The following is a 23,983-nucleotide window of genomic DNA, read 5'->3' on the forward strand; positions in this document are numbered from 1 at the left end:
TGCGGGTTTCAGCCTCCTCGATTCGCTGTTCATTCACTGTTACATCTCGTTTGATTTCACCTAAATTGCTCTCCATCACCGAGACAGAATTCGTCAGCTCCCGCAGTTGGTTGTTTATTCCGTCCAGCTTCGAGCTGAACTCGGAGCGGAGTGATTTAAGCTCAGTTAGTACGTCGGCTACACTAGCCATGTTATTAGCTTCGACACTCTTGACCGGAGATGCTGTCTTCGGGCTTCGTAAGCTTGTTTTTCGGGCGTTTGAGAAGATATCACGCTCCTGTGCTACTGGGGGTTTAGGCATTATTTATATTATGTAGTTGACCAGGTTTGTAAAGGTCTAGGGCTGTTTCATGTGCGAGGTTATAGGGAACAGTCACGTTATGCTGCCATCTTGTTCGGGCTCTCTAGCGCCCCCCAAATTGTAAAATATTTTGACCAATTAAAATCCAGTGCAGGGACAGCGACGAGCCCTAAACTCACCTCTCTGAGCGATCGGGAGTCGTCAGGACGAGGAGCTGTGTCTGTTTCGGCTCATCGATGGTGAATAGAGCAGAAGCTGGAACCTCTGGGGGCACGTGCACAGGCTCTGTTTTATCTGGCTTTGGTGTGACGGCTTGTGCAGGACCGGGCTCAGCTGAAGAGGTAGACTTTTCAGCGCCATCTAATGCAGCAGATTTTACTGAATAACTCTCAAGCTGTTCATCTGTAGACAACAGAGACAGTAGCAATTAAATCACAGACTAGACGAGTCAAAAAAAAATAAATAATTGAGGCTCATATACTCAGTAAATGAACCAGTACTGAAACAAAGAGTAAGCACACGCACCGTTTTCCTCTTCCTCTTGGTAGATGGATGTTGCTGCAGTGGAGGGACATTTTGACAATCTGATTTTAGTAGTCAGTTATGTTTTATAGATCGTTCTGAACCATAATCAGGTCCCCAATAATATCGCAGATTGGATACCACTTTTCATTCATTCCTCTTCGTTTAGTTCCCTTAAAGACAGAGTAAGTGATCAAGGGGTTTACAAAATGAGGCCGTTTGGCTGGCGTAAGTAAAATCTAAATGAACAGTGTGTTTAGGTGATGAGGAAGTGATGGGCTTTAGTTTATTCTGTGTGAAAAACAGTGTGTGTTTGAACTGTACATTACCAGCATTTGTTCTTCTGGAGAACTCGCAGTCATGTTCACCACCACAGGAACGTAGGTCCCCGAATACTGTTGATTAGAACAACGTGAAAATGTCTGTCACTACATGTGACATCATATTTATGTTCTCTCTTATACTTGCTCAATACAGATCTAGAACATATACAGAATATATATTTGTCAATATTTAGTGTAATTGAAGAAATGAGAATGCAATATTTCTGTATGTTGATGCAGTTTTAAAGTGAACATTCCTACTGCAGTAAACAAACGTCTGGTCTCAACAACGGCCTTCGATTCAATAGTGGACTTACAATGTTTGCATGTTACTATGACAGCATGACATTTGACTATGACATTTTATTGGTGGATTAAAAAGATTGTTGCACCAATCAGGGATGCTACGTCTCAGAGATGGTGACGGCGCGACTCTACATGAGCTCCTGTAGTGTTTCTCTGTAGAAACACACACCCGGGTTAGAGGCGAGCGCCCCCTGCTGGACTTTTGTTCGGTAAGCTTTCCAGTCTATTGATTATTGCTGTTTGTTTCTTGTCTTTCTTCTATCTTATTGTGTACAGGCCACAAATGCATCGTTTTCCATGCTAAGAGCATTCTTTTATTCGTTGATCCGTTCCCTGGTATTACTCGAAGCATTAGTGCCCCCGTATGGCACTCATCAGTATTACTGATCACTGCTAGTGATTGGAAGATGGCATCATTTCAGTGACTTGGTTCTTTAGATCATTTCGTTCCTTTGATCAGAAATAATATAAAATGGTACATTTCCAATAAGCAGATACCCATACACACGTCTACATACACGAACTCTGACATTAGTTCCAATAATGAAAATATGACAAGGCAGCTAAAGGACAAATGATGATAAACAGAATGAGTAGCTCACCCTCATCTCTTCTGGTCCGTATCGTTCATTCCTTAATCACGTGACTCCCATAATTATTGTAACAATAACATCAAGATTCGGACAAAAAAAATATAAAATACTCGCACAAGAGGCTTCATGACATGAACCTTTTTATAAACCGAACAAAATAAAAACTCTGCCATGCAAATGCGTTAACACGATTAATGCTGTTGATAAGACACAATACTTGAGGGACAAAATGTGCTTCCTCAAATCTCCACCTCCTCTTCACCCGGCATCCGTATCAGATCTCGAATCGGCCCATTTATCATTCCTTTCAGAAAATATACACAAAGTGCACGTCACAAAGTCGTGATTGTGAACATCACATCAGCTTAGATAACGTTTCATGTAAAAAGTCCACCGCTAAATCTTTCAATCGGACTGATTTGAATCGGAATGACAGGATCGCGGGTACCTGTGCAGCGACATCGAGAACACGAGCACCAGGAAAACAGCGAGTGTGCACCTTACCTTTGTCTCCGGTAGCGCGGACATGCCGGACGATGGAATCTCCAAGAATCACAGTATGACGTTCCGTCTCGCGGAGAGGGGCGAATCGGTTCTCGGTCGAGATCTCGAAGGCCGGTGGTGGTGGCGGGGGAGACATGCTGGACCGGGGCTTGGCTCGTGTCTTCCGCTGCTGCAGCATCCAGGGTCCGTGGTGCACCGGTGCCGGACTAAACGATACCTGGGCGGGTCGCGTTGTAGGTGCGCTGGGCCTGGGCAGAGAAACACGCAGAGTTGAGGTGCTGGGAGCGTTAGATTCAACCCGGGAATTTACCTGGGACGAGTGAGCGTACGCCCGGGATGTTTCCAGCGCCGCTTTCCGCTCTCGCAGCTGGGCATCGAACGAGTCCTCACCTGTGCTCAAAGGCAGACACACAGCCGGCATAGTGTTTATAATAGCAGATAGAGTTAAGATACAGAGATGTGATAAAGTGAGAGGCAATGAATATAGTCAACACTAGTGATAGTCAAGTTAACTAACTACAGGCACAAGACAGGAAGACAAAAACAATTTAGGATTATTAAAAGAGGAAAAAAGGAGAGATAAATAGTAAAGTTTGTTTAAAAACACAGTCAAACACAGGAAGCTACGTCACAGGAAGCCTGCAAGCAGAGAGTCTCCTTTCCACGTCATGACCTGCTCCCATCCTGCTGCCACCTAAAAAGATAAATAACTAACAACAATCTGCACTTACTTTATCTTTACAGTAAATACATTTACAAATAAATACATAAATACAATCTGAAAATAAATAATAATAAATTGGCAATTCACACAACAAACAAATTAAATACATTTTTCACTACAAAGTCATTTTCCTAAAAACAGATCTTTCTTGCTTTGTTTGTTGCAAAGTCATCAATTACATCATCGTTGCAAATCTGACCAGCACTTGTATGGTTGATGTTTATGACAGCGAGGCTGCTGAGGTGCTCTTGTGACATGGTGGATCTCAGGTATCATTTGATTAGTTTCAGTTTTAAAAAGCTTCTTTCTGCTTCAGCTACAGTCACTGGAAGTGTAAGACAAAGTCTTGTGAAAAAAAAAAAAAGCTTGTTCACGTGAGAGAAAAGTGTCAATGTTTTTTTTTTGGCTTTTAAGTGTAGAAAAAGTTCAGCAAAAACACAAGTCGAGTAAAATCTCAAACCAGAGGCAAATCTCATCTAATTAAGCCACAAGATCTTTTGCATGAAAGTTGTTTTAAAAAGATTTTCACTTTTTCTATCAGTAACTACACTAATAAAGGAGAGGTAGAGGGAAGATTTAAACAATTCATAACATCCCCCAAAATACTTATAATTCTTATTATTATTATCATAACTGCAGTAACACACACACACACACACACACACACACACACACACACACACACACACACACAGCTGCATTAACACATTTAAATCACTATCTCTCTAATCACACTTAATTCCTCCAGGATTAATTACAGGTTGGGTGACCTCTAACCTCTCGTGTGGTGCTGATGTTCCTCCTCAGAAGTCCGTCTGCTGTCTGAAGTCTCAGCTCCACCCTCTTCAGGTCATCAGACTTCATCAGGGCTGTCAATTAAACACAACCTATGTTTATCTACACATATGATACCAGGACGAGAAAAAACCCCTCTGAAGATGTTCTTCTTAAAGACTGAAATCCGTATCAGAGCTCTTTTATAGAAATATATATATGACTGTATAATGCTGCTGCCATTAGGACTTTATTTCACATCACATGAATCTGCTGCACTTGTGAGTGGATTTGATTCGGACTTTTCTGATAAGCGTCTCTAATAGATCAGTGTAATTATTATAATATTAACGCTTAGTGGCGTCTCACCGTCCAGACTACAATTATCTCATACATACAACTGAGCATATCATTTAAACTCACACCTAGAGGTCGACTGATACAGGATGAACAATATATGTTGCTGATTTCTTTTGTCCGATATGTTTGTCCAAATAAAATCTCTACAAATTTAAACCTATTTTGTAATGACACTGAATTGAAATAAAAAAATAAATAAAAAATCTGTGTGACATGAACAACTCATATTTCTTGTCCACTTATTACACTATTTATAACTTTTAGAATAAACTTTAAAAACTGGACCAATATAAAGTTTGTTCACAAACTTTTACTAAACTGAGTTTATTTATATGATCATCACCATTCATTACATCGCATTACCTCTGTCTTTGTCCCGCTTTTCTTCTTCTACACTTTTTCTTCTTTTTTATTTAATTTGTATTGTTTTCCAGCACAGTAATGTGATGAATGTAAATACTGTTATGTTTGCATCATTATGCTATAAAACACATATTATCCCATTAAGTTCGGAGCATGCGCAGAAAGAACAGGAGACATGACTGCACAGCGTTTTTTACTCGTTTACTCTGCACACTGCAAACACACCCACATGCAGCACGAGAGTGCCCTCTAATGGCTATCAGATATTATAACATTAATGCAATGTTACCAATGTCACTATGACCATTATTAATTTAGGGGCTTCAGGAAAGTCTGCAAAGGAAACAAAACTATACCTACCTTTTCCGGTTTGTCTGAATCATTGCACGAAAAACATTAACAAATCCGAAAACACAGCGACAAGTCAGACAAACCGGAAAAGGTAGGTATCATTTGTGAATGGAAACTTATCAATCATTGGAGAAGACACCTGTCATTCACCTGTATATCTTGACTGACAGGTGTCTTGTCCAATGATCGGTAAGTTTACATTCACAAACTATACCTACATTTTCCGGTTTGTCTGACTTGTGATTTGTTATTTTGTTTTCGGATTTGTTAATCTGTTTTGTACTTCTCACACACACACACACACACACACACACACACACGTGCGCAGCTCTGCTCGGTGTCTTTCTCCTTTTTCTCCTCATCACCAGTCACTAAAACAGAGCACACTTATTAGTCCCATCAGCCACAGATCTGCTTCTCACCGCTCGTTTCCCCCCGGCTCCACCCTCCATTCACCAACCGCCGCTCGTGCACGCACCCGCTGCTCCATCCAGCAGTAGTGTTCAGGTGTTGTGAGGTGAATCCAGTGTTAACCCTGTCAGAATAACTGCTGAAAGATCATCCACTTTCTTGAGCCAATCCATGCGATTAATTATAAAGTACAGATGTTTAAGTGAATCAGGTTCTGCCCCACATTAACTGTCAGCTATATTGCTTTCAGAGCTCAAAATGAACAAAGCACTAAAGCTGCAAGAAAATACCTCAACTTCAGTTTCTGTCAAATTCCTTTTCTTTAAGGACATCAAACATCACTGACTTTACTAAAGTGGATTTCAAGAAAAAAAATACCATCATTGAATGCTCTCTGTGATGAAGAGACATTAGACATGATTGAAATTCAAAATCTTTATTTATTTAATAGTGTTTATTGTGTCTCGCTGTAGTAAAAGTGTTCAGACGCTCTGTTTCACTTGTCGTCTTCTTTTTTTTCTATTTCTCGTTTTCTTTTGAAGGTTTTTTTGTCTCAGCTGAGCAACAATTTCCTCCCATCGCTCTCGGACCCTCATATAATGTTCTGTTTTTTTCTCTGAAGTCTTCTTTTCTTCCTCACAGAGATTCTGGGTATCCTGGAGCCCCCTGTTGGTCTGAAGCTGTAAGTTGTTCCTCTCCTCTATGTCAAGTTTAGTTTTCTCTCTTTTGTCGTCTTTTTTTTCCTCAAAATCCAACGTGGGCTCAAACTGAGAAACACGTTCCTCCAGTCGCTCTTTCTCTCTGATTAAATGATCTCTCTCCTGCTTTGCACTATTTTTTTCTTTCTCACAGTGATTCTGAGTATCCTGGAGCTCCATGGTGGTCTGTTCCAAAGTGGCATCAAGCTGAGCAACATGTTCCTCTATATTATTTTGTTCTCTCGTCCAGCTCTCTTTCTCACATTCTAAGGTTTTCTCCAGTTCCTCATGGATTTTCAGGAAAGACTGGAGCTCCATGGTGGTCTGTTCCAACGTGACCTCAAGCTGAGCAACATGTTCCTCCAGTTGTTTTTGCTCTTTCATCCAGCTCTCTCTCTCACAGTCTACAGTTTTCTCCAGTAACTCAATGATTTTCAGGGAAGACTGGAGCTTCTTGGTGGTCTGATCCAAAATAAACTCAAGCTGAGCAACACGTTCCTCCAGTTGTTTTTGTTCTCTCGTCCAGCTCTGGCTTCTCTCAGTTATGTCCTGTTCCTGCTGCTTTCGCTCAGAAGCCAAAGTAGCCTCCAGCTTTTGCACCGTCTGTAGCAGAACGTCTTTCTCTTCTTTCTCTTCTGTTATCTTCTCTATCATTAGAAGAGAAAATGCATCCAAGTCTTTCTCTACTTTCTCCATGTGTTCCAGCTTCTCCTTCATTTCAGCAATCTGCTTAGTTTTCTTTGTTCTTCTGCTTTGAAAAAACTTTCTCAACCTTCTGAAGAGCTCCATGTTTATGCCTCTTTACTCACAAGCAAAAACCTCGGAAATGAGAGAAACAGAGACGCGTTCCCAGTTGCCTTACTGTGACGTCACAGGGAGATGCCCCGCCCTCTGTCTGTGACGTAACCCGGTCTCTATTAACCGGACTATGCGCATGCGCACATTACAGAGGTAAAGAGCGGATAAAATATCATGTCTTTACAGCTTTTCTGTTGTTCCTGAGAGAAGAGCGATATTACAGTCATAAATAAGATAAAAACGGCTGTAAACTGTGTATAAAGCGAGTGAATCCGAGTTGAGAACCGGAAGTTGACCGGAGTGACTCTATGAATGTTGCAGAATCATAAATGACCAGTAGGTGGCAGTGTGATGTGTATTAGAGCTCACTGTCACAGCAAGTTTTTTTATTTATTTATTTATTTATTTATTTATTTATTTATTTATTTATTTATTTATTTATTTTATATAATGAACAGTTTACAATAAAAAATATAGTAAAATGTTACAAACATGGTATTCACATTTCCTAGAAAAAAAAACAACAACAAAAAAAAGACAGAAAAAAGAAACAATGAGGGTATATACCAATAATCACAATAAAAAAGAGGAGTTTAGTTCTTTGAATATGTTCATAGTTCTGGTTGCTTTCCGATTTGAAAGACCTTGAAGAGTTTCAAAATAAATCCTCAGATCAACTTTGAATTGGGAGATATTGGTCTTCCTTTCTGACCATTTACATTTGTGTGTATAAAACTTACCTAATAATATTTAAAGATTTAGTATAAAGATGTGACTTTTATCTATATCTTTATTTTCAAAATAAAATATGACATCTCTTTTTCTTATGTTAATTTTAGATCCGCTCAACCTAGTAAATAAATATTCAACATCAGTCCAGAAAAATTGAACATACATACATTCAAAAAAAAGATGCAAAACAGTCTCTATATCCATTCCACAAAAAAACACAACATTCAGAAAGATCGGCTTTGTATCTCTTGAGAAAATAGTTAGTTGGATAAATTATATGTAAAATTTTAAAGTAAACTTCATTAACTTTATTCGTGACACAGAATTTGTAGTTATAAGTCCAAATCAATTTCCAGTTGATATTTTGAAAGTGATTATTCCAGAAGTTTTTACTTCAAAATGTTGCAGGGCAATGAATTAAACATCTAAAAAATTTATTATTACATTTTCTATCTTTGATATCAATACCGTTTAATAAGATCTCTTTTTTAAATGTTGAAGGTTTAGAATCACTGAGGCCCTTTAACAGCCTTAGAAATCCTGCTGGAATTGCATCAATCACAATACAATATTCACGCGGAGGTATTGGAATATCAAATTTCTCAAGAAATTCAGTATATGTAAGTAAATAACCTTCATTATTTATTAACTGTGAGACCATTAAAATATCATTTTTAACCCAATTAGTATAGAAAATTGATTTGTTCTTATATTTTATGTATTTATTATTCCAAATGATCTGCCTATGAGGAGAAAAGTTATGTTTGTATATAAGAATTCAATATAAGAGAGTTTGTCTATGAAAATTAGATAACTTAATAGGGAGTTTGTTGACCTCAAAATCACATTTCAAAAGAAACTCTATGCCACCAACTTTTTCAAAGATAAGATTTGGAATTATATACCACATCTCATCTTTATGTTTAATATCATTTTTAATCCAGTTCAACTTGAAAATTGCATTAGATGTAGCAAAATCAATCACATTCAGACCTCCTTGATTATATGAATTACATAAATTATTGTTATTTAAATAGTGAGGCTTGTTTTTCCATATGAAATTAAATAGAGTTGAATCAGTTTTTTTTTAAGAAAAGATTTTGGTACATCTAATACTTTAGCAGGATAGACTAAACGAGACAACCCCTCGGTTTTAGACAAAAGAATCCTGCCTTTGAGTGATAAATCCCTCATGAGCCACATATCAAATTTCTTTTTCATTTTTAGCATAAGGGGTTGGAAATTAGATTGTACTCTGTTTAACTGATCTTTGCAAATATTGATACCAAGATAAGTTACTTCCTCTCTAATCGGAATACCTTCAAATTGGGTAAAAGGAATGCCATCATCTTTAAGTGGAAAAACAGTAAATTTTTTATGTTTAAAAATAAACCTGACACTTCAGAAAAAAGATTAAGGCATTCTATACTTTTCTTAGCCTGTGATATATCTTTCAAAAAAATAGCTGTATCATCAGCAAGCTGACAACATTTCATTTCTCTGTCCCTAATACTGATGCCTTGAAAGGAATCATTATGCAAATGTAACGCCATCGTTTGCATAATCAACAGAAATAAAAAGGGTGCCGCTGGGTCGCCTTGTTTTATGCCCCGAGAAATACTAAATCGATGAGTCGTTCCCCACGGAAGTTTAACTGAACTATTACAGTCATTGTATAAAGTTTGTATCGCCCTTTTAAAGTATTGACCAAAACCAAAAAAATCTAATGGATCAAATAAAAAATTATGTTTTACAGTATCAAAGGCTTTATATATATCTATAAATAAAATGTAGCTGTCATCATTTATATAATCCTTATAATCAATTAAATCTAAGAATAATCTAATATTATTGCTAATATGTCGGCCTTGCATAAAGCCTGATTGACTATCATCTATGATTGTATCTAAACATAATTTTAATCTTTGAGCAAAAATATGGGCAAACAATTTTGCATCATTATTAATTCAGCCACTCTTAGTGCCGGTCCCAAGCCCGGATAAATTGGGGAGGGTTGCGTTAGGAAGGGCATCCAGCGTAAAACATGTGCCAAATCAAACGTGCGGAGGATCCGCTGTGGCGACCCCTAACGGGAGAAGCCGAAAAGAAAGTTTTTTATTAATTAATGTTATAGGTCTCCAATTGTCAAGAAGCAAACAATCCTTATTCGGTTTAGGTAACAATGTAATTAGGCCTTGACACATAGATGGGGGGAGCTTACGGGCTTCTATAGCTTCCTTAAAAACCAATAACAAAAATTCAGAGATATAATCTTGGAATATTTTATAAAATTCACCTGTTAAGCCATCATTCCCGAGGGATTTATTGCCTTTTAACTTACTAAAATTCTTTTTTAATTCTTCAAAGGATATATCTTGATCACAAACTTCTTTCTGGGTTTCGTCAATACCTTGTGCAACATTTTTAATATGAGAAAGAAAATTGGAAATATGGCTACTACGTTTAGAATATCAATTTTTATAGAAATCTTTCACAAAATCAGAAATTGTTTTAGGATCTTCGGATATCTGCTCATTAATTTTAAGTTTATATATATTATTAACACTAATATTTATTTTTTCTAAATTATGAAAATATTTGGTATTCCTTTCACCATGTTCCATCCATTTCCGTCTAGAACGAATGAAGGCCCCCCGTGCCAGATTTTGATAGATATCATCCAATTCAGATTGTAATTCAATTAACATATTAATATCAGCTTGTGTTTGCTCATCCTTTTCATAAATAAGAATAATTCCCTTAAGTATTCTGTCTTGTCTCATTCTTTTTTTCTTAGATAATTCTTTTCCTCTTTTAATTGCCATATTTCGAATCTGAAATTTTGTATAGTCCCAATGTTTGCCATATATCTGATCTTTTTTAGCTTTTGACAAATTTTCATTTATAATTTTTATGGCTTTTTCTTTGAACAATTCATCACTCAAAAGTGTATTATTTAATTTCCAGTAATTTGCTTTAAATGTAATTGATCTATTCCTTATGCATATTGCTAAAGTGATCATATTATGATAAGAAAAAAACGAGGGTTCTATTTTCGTTTCCTTCACACTATCTAATAATTCATTTGAAATAAGCCAAAAATCAATCCTAGATCTCTTAGATAAATCTTTGTTGTTCCAAGTGAACTGGATTTGATGTGGATTTTTTAGTCTCCACACATCACAACAGTTTAAGTGCAAACAGAGATTAGTAAATTCTCCATAAGTGCCTCTTAAGGATCTTTGAGGATGACAGTCTTTAATAGGATCATTTATGCAGTTCCAGTCGCCCCCAAATATTAGTTTAGCATTAACAAAAGAATTTAACAAGGCATTTATTTTTTCTTCAAATTCAGCAAAAAGAAGTGTGTTTCTTTGGCTAATATTATGGCCATATATATTACCTAAAATAAAAATATCCTCCATAAATTCAACAACTAAAATTATCCATCTTCCTGAGTCATGAACTACATTTTTTAGGATTTTTCCCTGAAAGGAGCCCTTTAATATAGCAACACCCGCTGATTTACTGTTTCCATAAGACATCCATATATTGTCTCCCCACTGATTTTTCCAGAAATTAAAATCTGAGACTAAAGCATGCGTTTCTTGTAAAAAATAAAAATCTGCCTTAAAAGATTTACAAAACAAAAAAACAGCTTTCCTCTTAATCTGTTCTCGTAAACCCCTCGCATTAAGTGAATACAATGAAAAAGACAAAGTGAACAGGTAGAACAAATAGTTAACACAAAAAACGTAGGTTTTAAGTAGAACAAAGAAACAAAATGATTTTCTAGACCTTTTGAGTGCAAAGTATTTAACAAGCAAACAATGGATTATAACTCTCTGGCCTTTGGAATTTCAGAGTTTATGTATATTGTATGAGCTTGCATTTTACTAACTGCAATTTAGAATGAGATAAAATTTCTTAACGAAAGGCAGACAAATTACCCATCATTCTTCTTCTTAACGACATATCAGGGCTTTTTCACCATTACAATCTTACTTCTTTACCATCAATGATGGCTCTGGCTCCAACGAAAAAAGCTCTTTTCCCTTGCTTTCGTGCCTCTTCAATTTGTGGCCACAGTTTAATGCGTGTCTCTTTGTCTTTTTGTGGTCAGGTCTTCGCCGAACTTTAACTTCTTTGTTTTGAGGAATTCCGAGTTCTTTGCGCATTTCCATACTCTTTCTTTGGTTGACCTGGACGTAAATCTCGTTATCACCGGTCGAGTTTTGCCATCTTCTCTCCTTCCGATCCTGTGGCTCACATCAACTTGGGAGCGTAGATCCTCTCCGGAGTCTTGAATGAGTGTCTTGCAGATGTCGACCACACGCTGTTTAACATCTTCTCCCTCTTGCTCTGGCAGACCATACAGCCTCAGGTTCCATCTTCTGTGATAGCGTTCCATATCGTTCAACCGGTCCTCCAGACCAGTTATTCTCTTCTGATGATCATCACTTGCCTTCTTAATCGTTGTTATTTCTGTTTTCATATCTTGAACTTCGTTGAAGAGAAACTCTGATGATTCCTTTAAGGCCTCGATGGTGTCTGCATTTTTCTTTATCAAGCTTGCAAGATTATTCGCATTCTCTTTTATTTTTTCAGCCACAAGTCTCACGATGTTGTCTTGCAATTCGGAGAGTGTTGGTTCAGCTTTTCCCTTCTTTGCGACCGGAGTGCACGGAGCTGAATCAGGAAGAGGGATAACTCCTCCATCGTAATTAGTGTAGGAATGCATATCACCTGCTTTAACAACTTCCATAATATCCTCTGTCAAATCTCTGTTTTCTGTTGTAAATGAAAGCATCTTTTTACCTTGGTCTCTTAGTCTTTTTTCTGTCATCTTTTTGGTTTTTGCAATTATAGTCTGATAAACTTTGGGCAACAGATCAAGTCAACAAAGAGTCCGAAATCTTTATCTCAGTGAAAACCAACAACGAAAAAGAGATATGTTTGCACTAATTAATTGTAACGTTAAAGGTTAGAAAACCATTTAGCATCTCTTAGCCTCGAATATCGACAACTGCAATCTTGCACGCCCCCCCAGAATCCCAAACTGCTGTGTGTCTTGTCCTCGCTATTAGTGACGTCATTAGAGCTCCACTACTTCTAATGACCTGCTGTGACAGTGAGCTCTAATACACATCACACTGCCACCTACAGGTCATTTATGATTCTGCAACATTCATAGAGTCACTCCGGTCAACTTCCGGTTCTCAACTCAGACCCAGTTTACTGTCAAATACCGCGTACTAACTGCTCTCTCTATGGAGCTCTATGTAATAAGTGTAGTTTAAACACTCATCAATCAAATACAATTATCAACTGTATGTGAATAAAAGACAGTTTGGACTTTAAAAACCTCTATGTATTATGTAACAGACATGTCTACTGAAGTTAGCATGCTAAGCTAGCCCCGGTCCGTCCTCAGAGAGCATGGAGTCCCGCTGACCTTCACTCGCTTTATACACAGTTTACAGCCGTTTTTATCTTATTTATGACTGTAATATCGCTCTTCTCTCAGGAACAACAGAAAAGTTGTGAAGACGCCATGATAATTTATCCGCACTTTCCCTCTGTAATGTGCGCATGCCACAGTAAGTGTGGCGTGTGTGTGTGTGTGTGTGTGTGGGGGAGAGAGAAAGAGAGAGAGAGAGAGAGAGAGAGAGAGAGAGAGAGAGAGAGAGAGAGACAGGGGTGACGTCACAGAAAGAGGGCGGAGCATCTCTCTGTGACGTCACAGCAGGGCAACCTGTATGTAAGTCAGAATGCGTCTCTGTTTCTCATTTCCGAGGTTTGTGCGGTTGAGTAAAGACACGTAAACATGGGGCTCTTCAGAAGGTTTAGAGAAATTTTTCAAACCAGAAGAAAGAAGAAAACTAAGCAGATTGCTGAAATGAAGGGGAAGCTGGAACACATGGAGAAAGTAGAAAAAGATTTGGATGCATTTTCTAATCCAAGGATAGAGAAGATAACAGAAGAGAAAGAAGAGAAAGCCATTCTGCTACAGACGGTGCAAAAGCTGGAGGCTACTTTGGCTTCTGAGCGAAAGCAGCAGGAACAGAATATAACTGAGAGAAGCCAGAGCTGGACGAGAGAACAAAAACAACTGGAGGAACGTGTTGCTCAGCTTGAGGTCACTTTGGAACGGACGACCAAGAAGCTCCAGTCTTTTCTGGAAATCCATGAGGCACTGGAGAAAACTGTAGAATGTAAGAGAGAGAGCTGGGCGAGAGAACAAAAACAACTGGAGGAACATGTTGCTCAGCTTGAGGTCACTTTGGAACAGACCACCAAGAAGCTCCAGTCTTCCCTGGAAATCCATGAGGAACTGGAGAAAACTGTAGAATGTGAGAGAGAGAGCTGGACGAGAGAACAAAAGAAAGTGGAGAAACATGTTGCTCAGCTCGAGGTCAATTTGAAACAGACGACCATGGAGCTCCAGTCTTTCCTGAAAATCAATGAGGAACTGAAGAAAACTGTAGAATGTGAGAGAGAGAGCTGGACGAGAGAACAAAAGAATATGGGGCAACATGTTGCTCAGCTTGAGGTCACTTTGGAACAGACCACCATGGAGCTCCAGGATACTCAGAATCACTGTGAGAAAGTAAAAAATAGTGCAGAGCAGGAGAGCGATCATTTGATCAGCGACAAAGAGCAACTGGAAGAACGTGTTGCTAGTTGGATGCCACTGTGCTCTGTGCCGAAGAAAAGAAGACTTCAGAGAATAAAACAGATCATTATATGAGGGTCAATGAGCGATGGGAGAAAATTGTTGCTCAGCTGAGACAAGAAAACATTCAAAAGAAAACGAGAAATAGAAAAAAAAAGAAGACAAGAGAAACAGAGAGTCTGAACATTCCTTTTTCCTCTTTCTGTTTCTCTTATGGCTATTTATGATAGTTTTACACTTATAGTCAATAGTATAAAGCTGAGTGTAAAGCTATTGTATCTTGTAGATCGTCTCGTCTTTTGATCATTTTTTATTTCTGTCTTGTCAAAAATACTGATTTGAATCTTTTACTACAGCGAGTCACAATAAACACTATTAACAACCATTATTTTTGTCTTCCTTACAAACGCCGTATGACCTCCTCATGGATTCTTCCACTTAGTTTATATCTCTCTTGTGGGGCAGGGGGCTGTGGCTCGGGGTCATAATGCTGAGGGTGAGGGAGGTCAGGAGGAAGAGGGAAACTGGTCCTCAGTGCCACATTGTGCAAAACACCACACACCCTGATAATCTTACACACTTTTTCCGGGTGGTATAGAAATCTTCCAGCTGAGACATCCAGAGCTCCACATCTGCATTTAAGGAGGTGAGGAGCATCTGAGGGGTGAAGCCTCTGTCACCTGTCATATTATAGACTACATCAGGACAATGTTTACAATTTCTACATGTTTTTAAACTCAACAAGAAGCCAGTCATCACGTCCTGCAGCTGCCTGTAGTCTGTTCCCTACACTGCTATGTGTCAGGATAAAGGAATCATGTGCTGAAGCAGGTCAGTGTGCCGCAGTGAAGGGAAACCTGATGTATTGACTACCCACCTTAATAATAACATCCAAAATGACAGGCATTATGACACTCAGGGGCAGATACCAGACCTATAGCATGAGATTTAATAGAATTATATTATATTTAAATATGGTCTTTGTGAAAAAAGTTGATTATATATAATATTTATATAAAGTCTTTCCATGTCTGCCATTTCCCACTAGAAACAACCTGTTGTCTTTAACCCCAGAGTGGTGAGGACCTGTATTTGGACGGGGATGGCATGGTTCTGGCGTGTTTCCCTCTGTAGTACTGGACCCAATTCAGCACATAGATCCAGGAGCACAGCTGTAGGAATCTAAATCAGCTTATTAGCCAGTCATCATCCAGGCCAAGAAATCATCATGGTCCCTGGAGACTCTTTTTCTCCTTAATCTTCTATTGGCACCGCAGCATTTATGATTTATTCCAGCTCATTATGGAAAGATAAAATAAACTGATATTTGGTCCTGTGCCATGAACATAAAATCAATAATAGCTACAGAAAAGCTCCTGCTACCCTCTGTAGCGGGTATTTAAATCCCTTTTAAAATGCTTTCAGTGATTCTACATTCTGTTTCTATGAAGTGTTTTCACAGTTTGCATGTTAATTGGCTGTATGGTGCATTAAAGTGCATGTGAAATATGTGAATTTATGAACCACATCTGGCTGGAAAAGACAAGTGTCCAAATACTTTTGACCACACACTGTGTATCAGCTGAAAAGCAGCAGCTTTGGATCAGTCGCGTTTCCACTGGGATTCAACTCTGAAATATTACTTTTGATTTTTATTATATGAGATATTTTATATTATATATTTGATATTATTTGTTTGGACTTTTCTTTCCTCAGCATCACTTGGATTTTCCTCCTGTAGCTCCGAGAGACGGCGTGTACCAGGTGGAGGATGAAGACCCCCTGCCGGGATGAAGCGAACTGTATGACCCCTGGAACGGTGAGTTTCTGAGCTTTATGAATTTTATTCTCTTTAAAACACAGAATTTATAATTTATTATTATAATTATTATTATTGAGAAACAAATCACCCATAAAATCCCCAAACAGGTGGAAAGGTGATCAGGACCATCGGTACCGGAGTGAAGAGGGGAAAAGCGATGTTCCTCATTTTGTGTTCCCTCCTGATCATTAGCATAAAGATCACAGACTTGCAGGGAAAAGTGGATACATTTGTCTAAAATAAATAAAGAATGATAATAAAGAGTGATAATATTTCCATAAATGTTGCAGTGAGCAGAAATGGACCTTTCGGCTAATGGTGTAGGAGACATCATCATTAGCCTCATGCTAGCCGGGTTTGCTAGCGCTGCTTTTGTGTTTATTTTATTAGAAACATCTACTTTTTGACTAAAAGATGAATAAAACTATATTTAATAAGATAACATAAGTTACATTAGTACATAATTTTACTTATAGTTCACTAAAAATCTGTGTAGTGTATGACTGAGTTGTTCCTCTGTGTGCTTCAGTAACTGCTGTTAAACTGAGAGGAAAGAAAAATGGGTTCAGTTCAGCAGAAATGAACTGATAAACAGTGTTAGGAAAAGACAAAGTGTTCAAATATTTACTCAAATATAAATTGTGATAACTTGTTAAAATGTTTTTAATGGTTTAATAGAGGATTTATTCAGGTTTAAACACACAAGCTGGTGGTGAAGGTAATATTGATTATAGATTCCTTTTACGAGACGCGTCTCACTGTGTGTTTGTCTCTTCAGACACAGGAAGATGGAGACAGGACATGGCATCAGTCTCCTCCAAGCAGCTCGTCCCCTGTGAGGACTCAGTCTCCTTCAAGCAGCTCGTCTCCTGTGAGGACTCAGTCTCCTCCAAAAAAAAAAAAGTCACATCTCTTAAAGTCTCATCTCACTCGTTCCTGTTCAGTATCTCCCTCAGGACTGGGGATATCAAAGATTCCTGTAGATGATGTGTTGTGTATACAGTAGAACATCAGCTGTAGGAGAACCAGATAATAATTGACCAAACAAGGATTTGAATATTAAGATTTAGCAGAAAGAAGGAAGTTGTTTTTGCTGTAAACTGATCAAATCTCACACTAGGGCACTTTGTATTTGTGGAAGTGGTGTTATGAATCTCACGTGTAAACATTTGAATTGTTTTTATGCCTCGTTAGTCTTAAAACTAACATTTATAGAACTGACTAATAGAAACCGTTTTTTTTTTCATGGATCACCTCAAATCAGTGTTACATTCATTATGTGTGTATAATGATGGCATGTCAGATATAAGGGTGATGGAGAAAAAGTCAAATGAAGTTTGTCACTTTTTTATTTCTTGTCATTATTTGTTGTCCTCCCCATGTGCTGCTGTACACAGGTGAACAGAGACGTCCATTCCACACCAAGCTTTTTACAGAAATCACCAAATCTTGATTTTAATACTGCTGAGATGATTTTATAGGAGTTTAGTTTCTTATTTTAATACCAATATAAAAATCCCATACATATTATGGTGTAGTCGTGGACCAGTTGAGAAAACACTAAGTGCTTGTAAAAAGACTGGCAGCAGATCAAAATCAATCACATCTTTCATTAATGTTTTTTCTTTTTTAAATACAGTTTTGGACTTGAATGTATTCAATAAAAAATATGTATTACAGTTAATTTACCTTGTGATTAATTTACCAGAATATTTTATTCTCATGATAATTTCTTACTTACAAACGTCTTGATAAGTAGATGATTATAATTGAAAGATAAACAGAGACTATAAATACTACCATGTGTTTAAGAAAAACATCTGTTTGTGTTCAGAGTTCAGAGAAGGTAAGTATAATGAATAATCTAAGGGAAATTTAAATAAGTATTTGTTAAAAGTGCAGTGTTGTCAGGAAACAGAAGGAAGCGAGGCCAGGTAGCATGAATGAATGATTTATTTTCTAATAGCTCATAACACACATCTGACACGCGCTAATCACGTGTTCTCTCATTCTCTATTTTCAATGCACTTCTACTCCCCCTAATGGTCACTTTAAGTATAACAACAACAGGTCCCCACATGCAGTACTAACTAATTACACCTCAAATTAAACCCCATCATTTTTTAATCAAAATCACATTCCAAACTGCAAAAACGTGTTTTCTATTAAATAATATAATTCTAAATATTTTAATACCCTACTGTGTCTAAACAAAGGAGCGCTATAGGAACTCGTTTAGGGTTTACAATCACACACCACTTCGCTTGTCTTTACACCACCCGTTTTCAGCTTCCGTGTCTGCATTTGAATCATTGAAGCCCCGCCTCTTTTGTGACGTCGGTATCTCTGATAGCGCCCTCAACTCCCTTTTATTGTCATGACAACTTTGTTGTGCTGCAGTTCAACACAAACATTTACTGACCACAGCAATGAAGCGCAAACAAACAGCTGAAATGTTTTTAATTGTTTTTAGTGATAAGCGTCAATGTTTTGAACAGTCCGCTCTCCAAGACACCAAAAAAGATTTTTCAGACAGAAAGAGCGACTTTCAGAAGAAAGAAGGAGAAATAATGACAGATAATAAGACGGGTAACAGCTTTTATTTTGTAGATAAATTTAACATTGCCAAGTGCAGAGATAAAAAAGGCAACATCAAAAGACCAATGAATGCCTACATGGTTTGGGCGAGGAAACAGAGGCCCATCTTTTCCAAGGCCAATCCAAATAGCAGCTCTGCAGAGATCAGCATGCAGCTTGGGATCCAGTGGAACAAACTGAGTGAAGAACAGAAGAAACCCTACTACACTGAATCATGGAGGCTTAAACAGGAACACGAACAGTTGTTTCCTGGTAGGTGAACTTTCTTTATAGACAAATGGCAAAATAACAAAACAAACACATCAAATCTGACACTTTTATTGTTTTTATGTTGCTTCTTACTCTTTAAATTCTTCTTTTCTATCATGTAGATTGGGTTTATAAACCGCTTCCAAAGAAGGGAAGGAGAAAAAGCAGTTTGCAGAGTAGTGACTCACAGAGGAGACCTGATCATCAACCAAACCACCACATAGTCATGAACATGCCAGAAGAAGTACCAGTCCATGACCTCGTGCCTGAAGTTAGTGATCAGTTCCCCGGCCTTAGCCACCAAGAACTGCTGTCTCCTAAAGACTTCTGCTTTGATCCTCCTCTTTTCCCTTCTGTTTCTGTGTCGACTTTCTGCCAGACCAAGTGAGTTAGTAAACTGCATTGGAACAGTTTCAGAAGAATGACATGCAAATGAAGTTTTACTCTGCATCTTAAATAATCGCCATAATCGCCACTCATTTACTTTAATATGCAGCTAAAATTGTGCACTTCTGTTTACAGCACCTGCTATGGGTCTGAGTGTACAAGCAGTGAGGTTCAGCTCGAGGACGAGGAGGAAATCACTTTGCTGAACAACGACATCTTTTCCATGTCAAATGAGGAATATGGCTTTTTTAACCAGTCTGGAGCCCAGATTCATACTGAAGACCCCCACAACAGCACAGAGATCCTGGATTCTGTACCAGCCTTTGACGTCGACAGCTTCGAGGATCTGTTGAAGAAACTTGAAGAAATGGAAAATGATTCAGGAATAGAGGAAGATGGTGAAATACGAACATTTCATGTACTTTAGTGTGCATGTTGTTTCACCACCTTCATTTTATATTGAATTCCAATTTAATGTTTTATTCAAATAAAGATTTTAAATTCCAATCATGTCTAATGTCTCTTCATCACAGAGAGCATTCAATCACTTCATTTTCTTTCCTGAAGTCCACTTTAGTAAATTCAGTGATGTTTGATGTTCCTTAACCCTCTGGAGTCTGAATTGCCGCCGGCGCCCAATCGTGCTTTTTTTCAGATGCCAGCAAAAAGAGCTTAAACTGCTCGGTCCTATTTTATCAAAAATGTCAAAGTAATACATAATTTAAATCTGTAAAGGGTCTTCTTTCATTTGTGTATGCTCACTACGTAAACAAAACGTTGTATTTTTAAAAAAAATAAATAAAATAGTCAGGGTGCGCCATCTGTCGCCTTTGGTTTATTTTTTTTTATATCTATTTTTTTTTATTGAATACAAAAGTATATAAACAACAAAAGCAAATATACACTTACAATGTAGATAAATATTACAGGCTCAACACAGTATAACTAATAAATTGTTTAGAAAAAAAAAGAAAATAAATAGATAGAAATCTGAAATTATAATTTACATGAACTTAAATAGTGAGTAAAAGAAAATAAAAAAAATAAAAATAAATTAATAAATAAAATTAAATAAAGATAAATATTAGGGGCAGTATTACAATAAATTAAATGATGTCAATAAATAAAGCAGCTTCACAGCACTCTGCACTTTCATCTTATTGAGGGCCTTGGAAAAACATTTTAAGTCATTTTTTAGAATATAATAAGTAGTGTGTGTGTGGGGGGGGAAATAAAGAATCTACATTTATGAATGAAATATTTTGCTAATATTACAATGTTATTAAGCAAAAAAGAATTAACACAAAAATCTGTAGGTTCTCCAAATATGATGTAAAGAAAAAACAAAACTATCAACAACCACCTTTTTTTCTATCAACCAGACCTGAATTGATATCCAGAAGAGTTTGGAGAAATTGCAGAAGAGAAAGATCTGATCCGTGTCTTCAGAATGGCTTTCACAAAAGGAACAGGGGACAATTTCTATATTAAATTTCTGATTTGGGAATTTGTAAGAAGGATAAATCTCATTTAAAATTTGAAGTGTATTTCTTTAGCTTTGTGAGGAACCGGAAATTGAAATAAGCTGTTGTAAGATAAATCACAGTTTCCTTCTGTTAGATTTTTATCATGCCCAAAACGAAATGACTGGAGAAGTTTTCCAAACGACCTGCGAGACCCGTAATGCCTTTTCTGATCAGGGAAGAATCACACCGCACAAAGAATGTGGCAAAATGTTTCTCTTCGTTTATTGCAGGTGGCAGACACGTTTTTATACACACAGGATGATACAGTCCACACACACACACACATTGGGTAGAAAGCTGTTTAGACAAGAGGATATACCAGTCAGAGATTTATGAGCCCAGATAAGACTCTCTGTTTACCTTAAAGACTAACATCGTAAATATCCTATAGACACTGAACGAACAAGGAATGTGTGTGAAACAGTTTTAACACTAACAATGGCCACTTTAAATCATTTATGATTTAGCATCACACACCAAAACATAGGATGTTCATCCTGGGAACAGAACCTTTGACATAAACTTCAAATTAAGAGATAAAGAAAAACAACAACATACAGATTCCATTTCATTCATTCCCAACATGCAAATAATCCTTCATCATCACCACCCCAATCGAGGCCTTTATGGCCTGTCTTACCATCGTCATTAAACATGGCAACATACATAGTACAATTCCAACAATCAAAACAAGAATCATTCCTAAAACAAAATAGTGTTCAACACTCGTAAACAAATTCTTAATCTTTTCAAAAAAACTTTGTTCAGCAGTTGTTTCACGTTCTCCAAGACGTCGAGAGGCTTCAGTGATGTTTTTCAGTGCTTGTTCGATGATATGACCATCAGCATCATTATCAGGTATATAGGTACAACAGGTAGAACCTACAACAGCACATACTCCACCTTGTATAGCAGTGTGATTAGCTAGTCTCCACCACATGTTAGTTGCATATGCATGAGGTGGATCCGGATGCTCTAGCCAAGTCTCTTCTCCTTGCAGACGTGGGGCTCCCTGAATAAAGTATTCAAAGGGTTTTAACAACATTAGGAGTGTAATTACAACTATGCACATATTGTTATAGAATTTAGACCTAGAGCGGGTATCAGGGTAAGCTAGGGAAAGGCCGGCCCATTAGAATTTCAAAAGGTGACAGTTTAGTAGTCGAAGATGGAGTCATTCTCATTTCTGTGATAACTGCCGGGAGAACAACAGTCCAATTTCGGCCTGTTTCAATGCAGGCTTTATTAACACGCTCCTTAATGGTTCTGTTCGTTCTCTCTACCACTCCAGCTGACTGTGGGTGATAGGGAATATATAAATGCCAGTCAATTGCTAAGCTTTTAGCTAAAAGCTGTGTTACCTTCTAAGCAAAAGGTGTGCGTTATCACTATCAATCACACTAGGAATACCAAACCTAGAGATGATCTCTTTCGTTAATATTTTGACAACTGTTTTAGCGATCTCTGTCGCACATGCAAATGCTTCTGGCCACTTACTGAATCTGTCAACTATAACCAACAGGTATCTCAAATTTCCTACAGGTGGCATATGTATAAAATCTATCTGTAGGTGTTGGAAAGGGGCTTCAGGAAAAGTAAGCGCAGTATGTTGTACAGGTCGATGTACGTTAGTTTTGGCACAAGTCAAACATGAATCCAACACTAGCTTGGTTGTTTTAGCTACATCAGCAATACAGTATAATGCATTTATAGCCTGTATGACTTTAGCTATGCTAATGTGTGACATCACATGGTAATGCTTCACCAACACTATTAAAGCTAGTTTAGGCAGAGCAATTTTACCATCTACATCTCTAATGATACCAGCAGAATCTGATTTACATTGTTTGGAAGCCCAATACTTGATGTCCTCCTCAGTAGGCTGACTCTGAAGTATTTTTAGGTCAATGTCTGGTATATTGGAGATATGTGACATCATCGAGATCTAAGGATTTGTATGTACTGTGTCCAAATCTACTGGTTGTTTAGCTGCTTCCTTAGCTACTTTATCCGCTAATGTGTTTCCCTGAATTTCCTCTGAATCACCTACGGCATGTCCTTTAACCTTCACTATGGCCACTTTGGCAGGGAGTTGAACAGCTTTTAAAAGGTCGCCTATGAGATTAAAATGTGCTATGGGCTTTCCATCAGCTGTTTTAAAGTCTCTTTGCTTCCATGTTTCGGCAAAATAATGCACAACACCATAAGCATACTTAGAATCAGTGTATATAGTCACTACTTTACCTTCAGACAACTGACATGCTCTTTTAAGTGCGACCAATTCTGCAGCTTGTGCTGATGTGTATGGTAATGATTTAGCTTCAACTGTTACATCAGGTAATCTTACAACCGCATATCCACATAATTACACACCATCAGAGGGTTTTGAGCATGAACCATCTACATATAAGCAATCCCCCTCTTCCATACCTAAAAGATCGGGCCTACAAGAGGTCTCTCGTTCAATGTGTTCAAGGCAATCATGTGCCTCGCCAAAACCATCTACGTCAATATCGTCTAGCAGATCACGCAGAGCTACTACAGCTGAATGCGGCTGAGAAGAAGGCTTAATAGTTAAGTTTTCCGTTGCCAAGAGTTTAGTTTCATAACCAGATCCACGTTGTGCTGTCATATGCTGTTTGTCGAGGTTGTATAAATTAGCTGTTACCTGATTCGAGGTGTACAGTATCAAAGGATGTGACAGCACCGTTTTCTCAGCATCCCGGACCATCAGAGCTGCAGCAGCCACTGCACGCAAGCACGAAGGCAACCCTTGTGCTATATTGTCTAAAGATTTGGAAAGATATGCAACAGGGCGATATCTGTCACCGTGTTCCTGGGCTAGGATCCCCGCAGCCGTACCACCACGTTCGTGCACATAGAGGTGAAAAGGCTTAGCATAATTCGGAAGACCTAGAGCTGGTGCAGACTGTATAGCCTTCTTGAGGGCAGCGAAACTGTCAGT

The 23,983-nt window shown here is 37.9% G+C and overlaps 3 protein-coding genes across 3 annotated transcripts in view; 1 reads left to right on the forward strand and 2 right to left on the reverse strand.

Moving 5' to 3' along the window:
• LOC310734048 (uncharacterized protein) overlaps window positions 1–23,983 on the reverse strand; it is a gene marked incomplete at its 3' end in the record, with an annotated part of 170,190 nt that overhangs the window by 49,927 nt on the left and 96,280 nt on the right. The gene's annotated exons all lie outside the window — the stretch shown is intronic.
• Window positions 1–23,983, forward strand: part of LOC310731514 (uncharacterized protein) — a gene marked incomplete at its 3' end in the record, with an annotated part of 236,384 nt that overhangs the window by 44,674 nt on the left and 167,727 nt on the right. The window lies entirely within an intron of this gene.
• Window positions 827–3,239, reverse strand: LOC310725237 (uncharacterized protein). The gene is made up of 3 exons (XM_083540041.1): window positions 2,767–3,239; window positions 1,153–1,218; window positions 827–996 (listed from the first exon to the last, which is right to left on the reverse strand). Exons 1-3 carry the CDS (start codon window positions 2,968–2,970, stop codon window positions 910–912), a joined length of 357 nt encoding a protein of 118 aa, XP_083396167.1. The 5' UTR covers window positions 2,971–3,239; the 3' UTR covers window positions 827–909.

Source organism: Silurus aristotelis, assembly GCF_946808225.1.
Source record: "Silurus aristotelis genome assembly, chromosome: 1".
NCBI classification, from domain to species: Eukaryota; Metazoa; Chordata; class Actinopteri; order Siluriformes; family Siluridae; genus Silurus; species Silurus aristotelis.